The sequence below is a fragment of the Phaeodactylum tricornutum genome, chromosome 29 (assembly GCF_000150955.2).
Source record: "Phaeodactylum tricornutum CCAP 1055/1 chromosome 29, whole genome shotgun sequence".
NCBI classification, from domain to species: Eukaryota; Bacillariophyta; class Bacillariophyceae; order Surirellales; family Neidiaceae; genus Phaeodactylum; species Phaeodactylum tricornutum.
Window position 1 is genome coordinate 103,846 of NC_011697.1, and position 10,408 is coordinate 114,253.

At 55.9% G+C, this 10,408-nt stretch overlaps 3 protein-coding genes across 3 annotated transcripts; 2 read left to right on the plus strand and 1 right to left on the minus strand.

Annotated features, from left to right (window-relative positions):
* Positions 1-724: 724 nt before the first annotated feature.
* PHATRDRAFT_50370 (predicted protein) lies at positions 725-2,255 on the minus strand (the record flags this gene model as incomplete). The annotated part of the gene is made up of 2 exons (XM_002185294.1): positions 1,303-2,255; positions 725-1,135 (listed from the first exon to the last, which is right to left on the minus strand). Exons 1-2 carry the CDS (start codon positions 2,104-2,106, stop codon positions 725-727), a joined length of 1,215 nt encoding a protein of 404 aa, XP_002185330.1. The 5' UTR covers positions 2,107-2,255.
* Positions 2,256-2,888: 633 nt separating this feature from the next.
* On the plus strand, positions 2,889-5,877 carry PHATRDRAFT_41318 (predicted protein; the record flags this gene model as incomplete). The annotated part of the gene is made up of 3 exons (XM_002185246.1): positions 2,889-3,847; positions 4,013-5,702; positions 5,776-5,877. 3 exons carry the CDS (start codon positions 2,889-2,891, stop codon positions 5,875-5,877), a joined length of 2,751 nt encoding a protein of 916 aa, XP_002185282.1.
* A 2,029-nt stretch (positions 5,878-7,906) lies between these two features.
* Positions 7,907-9,361, plus strand: PHATRDRAFT_50371 (predicted protein). Its single transcript, XM_002185247.1, has one exon. It carries the CDS (start codon positions 8,001-8,003, stop codon positions 9,330-9,332), a length of 1,332 nt encoding a protein of 443 aa, XP_002185283.1. The 5' UTR covers positions 7,907-8,000; the 3' UTR covers positions 9,333-9,361.
* Positions 9,362-10,408: the final 1,047 nt, after the last annotated feature.

A 10,408-nucleotide genomic window follows, 5' to 3' on the forward strand; every position in this document is an offset into this window, starting at 1 on the left:
CTAGTAGGCCTATCCCGTCAACCGAGGGAAGGCCTAACCGTAAAGATTTTGTTTGCTGGCCAACGGAATCAGACGCAATAAGAGAATTCTGGTTGGTTATATTGTTGTCGTTCTTGCACAAATCCAGATTGATTCTGTTCCTCACAAGTCATAATGCATTGGGAAAGATTTATAATGGGAGTCTTAGCTGCAGCACGCTCCACCGGTTTATTTTCTATCTTGGAAATATACTCTAGCTAGAGGGCAACTTTAGCGATCGACGACTGACGTGGACGTCTCCAGTCGTGCAAAACCATACAGTTGATCGCTTTTTTGTACCACCAAGATGTCTCGAACGTCGGGAACGTCCGAGAGATAGCGAATCGTGTGAACGGACCTTGTGTTTTCGGGGAGTCCGACAACACCAATCTGACGTTGTGGAAGGCAAGAGGTGAGTGGGTACACGAGTGCCGAACTTTCTTTTCCAGAACGTGTCGCCAGATTGTGATGTGTCTGACCGCAAGGATACGGCGGTAAGCGGGAACGACTCGCGGGTAGAAGAAAAGCAAATGTACTGTGTTAACTGTAAGTCATGGCCAAGACCAAAACCTTTTCCTCCAGATGCCTCACGGTGACCGAGGCACGTTGGTCTCCTGGCTTGCCGGTCTCCTCTCGAGACGCCAACCTTTACCGTCAACATCTATAGATAAACGCTACTACCCACATTCGGAACCGACAGGCTTGACTATCGTTTTTGTGCCGACGATTGTTGTTGATGTTGTTCGAACATGGCGGCGGCCGTGAGGGGAGCGTTGGTTGTCTCTTCCTCCGTTCGTGTGCGACGACGTTTGCGGGTGTTGGGTGGTTCTTCCCGTAAGACTTGCGTGACTTTCAGGCGTGCCCGAACGTCACCGACTTCATAGTAGCAATCGCCACCGTTGCCGTGCCGGTGCACCGACACTGCCCCGGGAGGTTGGGCAAGAGTCCCCTTTTGCAAAAACCGTCCACCGCACAAGCGTATGTAATTGGTCAAATTGCGGGCCAATTGGGCCTTGTCGAATTTAGGCGCTTGTGTGTAGGCGAGTCGGTAGTGCTGGAGTAAGGCGCGGTACCACAGGTTACCGGCGTGTTGATTCGTGCCCCCGCCTCGTCCCAACTAGTTGTTATGCCAGGTGGATATTTTGGGGGGAATTTTTTTTTGGTGTGTCAGAGAGAGTGAGTGAGAACCAGACTGCGAACATGCGCCATACGTTCGTGGTTTTGTACGCGCTGGGAATGCCAACAATGTCACAGTCACACCCCATCACGCGAAGGAGAACGTACCAGAATATCCCGCACGGCCAAGGTCACTACCGGTGACGTTTGGTGTTCCCAATCGGACGGTACAGTCCGGGCAATGGGCAAGCGCATGGCGGGATCCATGCGGTAATCGGGAATAATCTTGAGACTGGGGTGCGACAAGTGGTGATAGTGGGACGTGGGAACAAGCTTGGGAACGAGCTTGGGTACGGGACGAGGTGACAAGGGCAGTCTCGCACCGGTTGGTGGTGGTAAAGGAGGAGTGTGCGTCCAGGGTGATGGTGGGGAAATGGCACGGACGACGACGGTGGAGTGTATCAATGGTGGTGGTGGTGGTGGTTGCTGTACGTGTGTGGTTGTCACGGTCCGGACGGGGGTTGGCCGATTCATTGTATGGCTCGGAACCAAGTGTTGGGGTAGCGTGGAATTCTCCTTGGGTGCCAGCCGCAATCGCAACGACGTGGGCTGGGACCGATCGTGGCGGAGACTGTTGTTTCCGGACCGTGGTGGTGGTGGTACCGAGGCGAAGCGCGCACGCGCTGGAGGCAGAACAGGGTCTTCTTCCAGGGCATTGTCGAATTGTCCTTCTACCGACGGTGTGTGGTAATGGTAGTGGTGTTTGTGGGGGCAAGAGAGGCTACGGGCGGGGCCACGCCCCAGGGCCGGTTCCATCGTCGAAGCGACCCATGGATGTGACTTCCAAGGACGTTGCCTTCCGACGGTACCCGCATTGTGTCGGAATCGACTCGTTGGAACGGTGAATCTCGTCGGGGAAATCGAAAAGGCTCCGTGTAAACCCGAGTCTCCGTCAAGGCAATCCTTCGTCATGCTTGTGTGGACAGTGGATAGTAGTGGCAGTGAGGTTTAGACTGTGGTGGACTGTGGAGTCGCCGGGCATACGACACAATGGTGGTAACGAAAGTGACACTATGTATGTGGCCGTAGACGATGCATGACACGGTACCTTCCAATCCGGGAACCATTCCCAATCCATGGAGGAAGGCAGTCGAATGGGGGATGACCAATTCTCGCCGGTAGTGTCCAATCCCACGCCGGAGTATTATCCTCTGCGACCGTATGCGGGTGCGAGACCCGGGGTTGGTCGATCGATCGATCGATCGATCCTCAACCCAAGGACTCCCACGGCAAAGTCGATTGATTGGACTATATTCCGAGTCACCCACGGGTCCCGACTCCCGTCAATGTCACGAATCCCACGAGTGGCGGTTTCTCAATGACCCGGAACCGAACCCGAGCCCTACGGTACTGTTCCGCACCGGACAACGCATTCGGGGGTAGGGGTGGGGGTGGATGCACGGAACGACGTGACTGTTGATCAAACTCCTGGTAAGGACAACGTCTCACCAGAAGTTCAATCGCCTACTGCTAAACTCCAAGTCGCTTCCGTCCCACACACAACGAATCACAGCCCCACAGTCCCTACGAATATCCAAGAGTACAATGTAGACTCATAATCTTCGTAGTTCATCGTTTTCCTGACTTCGATCTTCATCGTCGTTTTGTGTTCTTCAATAGAACTACGAAGCAACCCCCCCGTCTCTCTGATCCCAGCCCTGCCCTACCGCTCCCCTGCCCTGCCCTCTGCCATCATGTCCCCGACCGCCGACTTCACCCTTTCCGACTTTCCTCACAAAGTCCTCGATCCCATCGCCACCGACACCACTGCTCCCTCGTACGCGTCGCTTCTCCTGGCCCAACGCCAACTCAGTGCCAACGCGTCCGCCATTCCCAGCCTTAATGGCGGCGGGGCCCATGGTCACATGGCCCTCACGCTCACTGACGAAGCTTACGCGGAACTTTCCGACATCCCGTTCGTCATCCCCGTTGCTCCCCCTGCCGACCCTGAACCCGGCACCACGCAACCTCAAATCACCGAAAACAACCGCCTCCACAAACGCGCTGTAGCCACCCACAGCCTCTACGTGGCGGTCAACAACGCTCTCCGTCGCCAGATCCTCGACGCTGTTCCTCGCGTGTACGTTCGCGACCTGGAGCACCCCCAGTTTGCCTACAGCCATGTTTCCTGTCGCGACCTTCTCGACCATCTCTGGCGCAACTTCGGTACCATCACCGCTTCCGACTTAAAAAGCAACATCCAATCTATGTACACCCCTTGGAACCCGGTTGACCCCATCGAAACCATTTTTCATCGCTTAAATGATGCCATCGCGTACTCGATAGCCGGCCGTGACCCCATCACCGAGGCCGCCGCCGTTCGCGCCGGCTACGACGTGCTCGAGCACTCGGGCCTGTTTCCACGTGCCTGTGAAACCTGGCGCACCGCCTCGCCCGATACCCACACGCTTGCCAATCTGCGCGCCCTTTTCAAAGTCGCCGATACCGACCGAAAGCGCACCGTCACCACCGGCACCCTCGGTTACGCCAACGTCCTTACCACCGCGCCATCGGTTCTCCCTTCGCCCTTGCCCGACGCGCTCAGCCTTCCTTTCTCAGCCCTCTCGGTGTCCAATTCCTCTGCCACCCTCTCTGAGAAAACTTATTGCTGGACCCATGGGTCCAGCAACAACCGTCGGCACACTAGTGCCACGTGCAAAAACAAGGCCCCCGGACACCGCGACGACGCCACGGCCACCAACACCCTTGGCGGATCCACCAAGGTTTGGACTGCCCCCAAACCTCCCGAATAGGAAAGAGGGACGGCTACGCCGACGATTAACACTAGTAATACCGATTATTTAAATCATATTACTAGTCTTAACTCGTCTGTAGTCCCCTCCCCGCCTAGCATACACACCTCAGCCATCGCCGACACCGGCTGCACAGGACACTACATCACCGTGTCCTGTCCCCACTCCCACCCACAACCTGCCTCTCATCCCCTTGCCGTCCGCGTTCCCAACGGCGCTATTCTCCGCTCGAGCCACACAGCCACTCTCGCTCTCCCTGGATTTTCCCCCACCGCTTGCCAGGCGCACATCTTTCCCGACCTAGCTTCCCATCCCCTCCTCTCCATCGGCCAACTCTGCGACGACGGCTGTACGGCCACTTTCTCGGCCACTCGCCTTGACATTCATCGCGACGCTACCCTGCTGCTCTCTGGCGCCCGCTCCCCCCACACCGGCCTCTGGCACCTCGATCTTACCCCTCCCCAGCCCCCTGCCACAGCCCACGCTCTGGTTCCCAACACCCCACTTGCCGACCGCATCGCTTTTGTTCACGCCTCGCTCTTCTCCCCAGCTCTCTCTACCTGGTGCCAGGCCCTCGACTCCGGCCACCTTGCGACTTTTCCAGACGTTTCCTCCCGCCAAGTCCGCAAGTACCCACCTAGCTCCCCCGCGATGATCAAGGGTCACCTCGACCAACAACGCGCGAACCTGCGCTCCACCAAGCTCTCCCCTGTCTGTTTCCCTCTCTCGACGGAACCCCCTGCTGCCGCTGCGCCCGACCTCGACCCTCCTGACGCCCACCCCGTCGCCCGCACACACCATGTCTTTGTTGCCCACCAAAGGGTTACCGGTCAAATCTACACGGACCAGCCGGGTCGTTTCCTCACTCCTTCCAGTGCAGGCCACAACGACATGCTTGTTCTTTATGATTACGACAGCAATGCTATCCACGTCGAACTCATGAAGAACAAGTCCGGCCCCGAGATTCTGGCTGCCTACCAACGTGCTCACGCTCTTTTCACCCAGCGCGGCCTACGTCCCCAACTTCAGCGCCTCGATAACGAAGCCTCTACCGCCCTCCAAGCCTTCATGACCTTAGAGCATGTCGACTTTCAGCTAGCACCCCCCCATCTGCACCGTCGTAATGCCGCCGAACGGGCCATACGCACCTTCAAGAATCACTTTATTGCTGGCCTCTGCACCACGAACCCGGATTTTCCCCTTCATCTTTGGGACCGCCTCCTCCCACAAGCCCTTATCACCCTAAACCTTCTTCGGCGCTCCCGCATCAATCCCAAGTTGTCCGCCCACGCACAACTTCACGGGGCCTTCGACTACAACCGCACCCCGCTTGCTCCTCCTGGCACGCGCGTCTTAGTTCATGTCAAGCCCGCTGTTCGCGAAACCTGGGCCCCCCATGCTGTTGAAGGTTGGTATCTCGGCCCCGCTCTCAACCATTATCGCTGCCATCGCGTCTGGATCACGGAAACACGTGCCGAACGTGTTGCGGACACCCTTTCCTGGTTCCCGACCCGCATTCCCATGCCCGCCGCTTCGTCCACCGACCGCGCCCTGGCCGCCGCCCGTGACCTAGTACATGCCCTCCAGAATCCTTCCCCTGCGTCTCCGTTCGCCCCCCTCGATGCCAACCAGCACCAGGCCCTTACCGACCTCGCCAATCTCTTTGCCACCGTGGCCGCCCCAGTCGACGACGTCCCCGCACCCGCTCCAGTGCCTCCGGTCCGTCCCCCTGCCCCAGCAACTCCCCTTGCTCAGGTCCGTTTTGCCGTTCCTCTTGTCACGGCCGAACATGCCCCGGCACTTCCGAGGGTGCCCATTCCGGCCCCAGCACTTCCGAGGGTGCCCACCCCGGCCACCTATCACTCTCGCACCGGCAACCCCGGCCGTCGCCGCCGCACAGCACGCAAACAACCGGCAACCCCAACCCTAGTTCCGGCACATCCCCACAACACCCGCACCCGACCCTTTCTTGTCCCGGCCTCCGCCAACGCCGTTGTCGACCCCGCAACCGGCGCCTCATTGGAATATCGGCACCTGCGCTCCGGCCCCGACGCTCCCGACTGGATTCGCGCCGCCGCCAACGAAATTGGCCGTCTCACGCAAGGTAACCCGCCCCACAGTACAACCGGCAGCCAGACTATGCACTTCATCGCGCATACTGCCATTCCTCCCGGTCGCAAGGCAACCTACTTGCGCATTGTCGCCAGTATACGCCCCCAAAAGGCCGAACCCAAGCGCATCAGGTTCACCGTTGGTGGCAACTTAGTTCAATACCCCGGCAAGGTTAGCACCCCCACTGCTGACATCACCACAGCCAAGATCCTCTTCAATAGCGTCCTCTCCACGCCCGCCGCCAAGTTTATGTGTATTGACATCAAGGACTTCTATCTTGGCACCCCCATGGCTCGGTACGAATACATGCGCATCCCGGTTCCCGATATCCCTCCCACCATCATGGCTCATTACCAGTTAGCTCCACTCATTCACAACAACTCTGTTACCGTCGAAATCCGCAAAGGTATGTACGGCCTTCCCCAAGCCGGTATTCTCGCCCACGACCGGCTTGTTGAACACCTTGCTGCGCACGGCTACGTTAAGACGAAGCATACCGCTGGCCTATTTCGACACGTCACGCGCCCTATTCAGTTTACCCTAGTTGTGGACGACTTTGGAGTGAAATACACTGGCACTGAACACGCTCAGCACCTTATCGACACTCTCCAAGCACTTTACACCATCACCATAGACTGGGACGGCACTCGTTATCTCGGACTTACACTTGCTTGGGATTATGAGCGTCGAACCCTCGACATGTCCATGCCCGACTACATCGACCAAGCCCTAACCCGCTTTCAACGATCGCCCCCTGTTACGCCTCAACATGCGCCTCACCCTTGGACACCTCCAACTTATGGCGTTGCAACCCAACTCACACCAGTCCCTGATACCACTGAGCCTCTCGATGCATCCGACAAGACCCACCTGCAAGAAATCATCGGAACCCTACTTTATTACGCTAGGGCTGTCGACTCGACCATTCTCGTGGCTCTCGGCACTCTGGCCTCGGCACAGTCAACTGCAACCCAAGCGACCCTTCACGCCGCCGAACATTTACTTGACTACTGTGCCACTCACCCACATGCTACAGTACGTTTTCAGGCTAGCGACATGTGTTTACACATTCACAGTGACGCTTCCTACCTTTCTGAGTCGAAAGCCCGTTCTCGTGCTGCCGGTCATTTTTTCCTCAGCAGTCGACCCCACGATCCCAATGCTGCTCCCGCTCCGGCTGATCCGGCCCCTCCAAATAATGGCGCCATTCACACGCATAGCTCCATCATGTCCGTTGTCCTCTCGTCGGCCACCGAAGCAGAACTCGGTGCCCTCTTTTACAACGCCAAGGACGCCACCGCTTTCCGGGTCACTCTAGACGAGCTTGGTCACATTCAGCCACCTACCCCTATTCAAACCGATAACGCTTGTGCCTCCGGTATTGCCAACGAAACCATCAAGCAACGACGTTCTAAAGCCATTGACATGCGTTTCTACTGGGTTAAAGACCGCGTCGAGCAAAAACAGTTTATTATTTACTGGCGACCCGGCCTCACGAATTTAGCCGACTATTTCTCCAAGCATCATTCTCCCGCACATCATCGCAAAATGCGCTCACACTACCTTCTTGAAGAGTCATGACATAGCAACTTCTCATTTGCAGCGAGGGTGTGTTGATCAAACTCCTGGTAAGGACAACGTCTCACCAGAAGTTCAATCGCCTACTGCTAAACTCCAAGTCGCTTCCGTCCCACACACAACGAATCACAGCCCCACAGTCCCTACGAATATCCAAGAGTACAATGTAGACTCATAATCTTCGTAGTTCATCGTTTTCCTGACTTCGATCTTCATCGTCGTTTTGTGTTCTTCAATAGCGACGGCTCCTCACACACAAACCAACGACTCTCTCTACTAGTAGGCGAGAGTACAAAATGGGGGTCTCTCCCCCCCCATGGAACAACCGTGAATACAAACACAGACCCAACCGGAATAGATACTATGCACGCCGCGGCTACCACGGAGATGCCAACGTCGGAGTCCTTGGTTCCTTCTTCACCACCATTGTTACCCGAGTCGCGGGGTCCCCACGTCTACGCTGTTCTCTACACCAAACACAAGAGTCAAAAACAAAAAGTGTGGCACGACGGGAAACTCGTCGTGCCAATGCCGACCCACGTCTCGTCGTCGTCGTCAATCCATCGTGGAATCTTGTACCCCGCCGTACCAACGCCCGGTACCGGAGACGGTGTTCTCGACGAAATCGAATGGAGCCACCACCACTGTCACTCGTCAGTAGTAATGGGGACACGACTCGAAACGGAACAATACTTGGTGGAAGTTCAAGGACCCTGGGTACCGTCTCACACGAACCCCGACAACAACAATGACCACCACGACAAGAACAACGGGTACCCGTCACGAACGACGGTTCCCTCGAAAGGCATGCAAAAACTCTTGCGGCACAAATTTCGCAAGCCTCCCACGAAACTACCCGACGTACCACCAGCCACCTCGTTTCTACACCGTCGCAAACGGCCGTTGCAACCGGGCGAACTGACAAAGAGTCAGCGTTATTCGGGCCTGTCGCACGTCACGGAACCCACCGGGACGCACTCGCAACCACCGTCGGCACCACCCGGACCGCAACAACCACCACCACCGTCGGGGAGGTTCCCTCCGTCATGGTCGACAATGATGGATGCTACCGTTCACCCACCAGCAACAAAGTCTCTGCCAACACACCGTGTGCCGTCCGATTTCCATACTCGTCCCAACGGATTTGATCCGGCTAGCTTTTACGGGGAAGATGAGGAAGACGACGACGACAAAAATGACAACCAAAATGGAGTAGCGACGGCCTGGAATTCCCTTTATCTAGCAGAGACAATGCAAACCTCGGCTTCGACCTTATCCTCGCTCGGAACTACTCCGGAACCTTTTCCTACAAACCCCGACAAGGAATCATTCAACACGACTCCCGTTGCTGCTGCTGCTGCTGCTACTACTACTTCCCAAAAAATAGTCCGGCCAGCAACAGCTCGCGTGAAGGACACTGGTGACAACGGTTCGGGAATAACCGACGCGACAGCCAGTGCTGTTCCAACAAAAAGTAATTTCGGCAGCACCGAGTCTACGGTAGTTCCATCGAAACCAACGCGCGAAACTTTGTCGAACGCGGAACTCTTGAGCTTATTTGGAGCCGCCCCGGTAAGGACCGCCGCCACGTTGTTGCCGGGACGGCCGCAACCATCCGACATTCCCCCAGACGACCATCACTCGTTTACACTCCCACTCAATGCGGATAGTGAAGACTCGTCCGAGGACGAATAAGTTAGCGTTACCGAGACGTTCGTCTTTCTACCAAGACTTTGCGCTTGTCCCTCCCTTTCGGAGTCTCTCGTACATTCACAGTGACAGTTAGTCGATACTTGTCGGAAAGTAACCCACACTCATAATAGGTAGTCTATCGACCAGTTTCCGGATTGTCGACCGTTTCTGCAGTTCTTTACGTTGAAAATGTCGTCTGTTTGTCCGTCATCGTGTCTCAAATTTACGTTACAGCCCTCACAGTTCCTGTTATAATGCAAATCCAGCCAAGCGCCTTACAGTTACTAAATTTACAATTAACGGTAAAAGAGTTTGAAAAATGGGCGTGGAAAGGAGAGACGACCGCTGAAGAAGATCTGGAACACAATCTTCTATGATAAGCAACTACCGTAGCTGCTTCGGAAGCAATATGACCATGAGGAATCGAAAGAAGAAAAATAGCTCGTCCAAGGACAAAAAGAAGGACTCGACGGCAAGAAATGTTGGAGTAGGAGGAACGAAACTAGCCCAAAACGCCGATCCGGAAACGCTCTGGCAGACGTTTTATCGGCACCCCGTGGTACGAATTACCGTCGGCGTGGTGGTTCCCTACGCTATTTACATTGCGTATCTCTACGTGCGACTCCAAAAGCCAGAGCTCCTTTCGCTTTGGAGTCTCCGGCCCGCTGTTGGCGTCCCTGATGCTCGCCAACTTTTAATTATGGGGAGTATGAGTTCCGGAACGACACAAGTCGCTGCCGAATTGTCCCGCCTTTTGGATTTGGAAGTCGGACACGAACAGGCCGACACGGCTTGGAACTTTGTACGGGACGGTACTGTTTCGCACTTTCACATTACGCGTTATCTACCTCTGGAGAATACGACGGCGTCGTTACTTACACGTGTCAATTTGGCTGTTCAGTTATGCGGAGATACGAATACAAGCGCCGCGCACTACAAGTCCCTCGAAAACATGGGATTCCACCCGTTCATGTACCAAGCTTCTACATGCTCTTATCGTCAACGTGGCATGGGCGACAACTGTTGGCGTAAGGAGTGCTATGCGGCTGTTTTGCGAGAATACGGATGTGCGGTGCGGG

What these genes read in the sequence shown, in the direction of transcription:
- PHATRDRAFT_50371 (XM_002185247.1), top strand. Translation starts at nt 8,001, where the DNA reads ATGCACGCCGCGGCTACCACGGAGATGCCAACGTCGGAGTCCTTGGTT.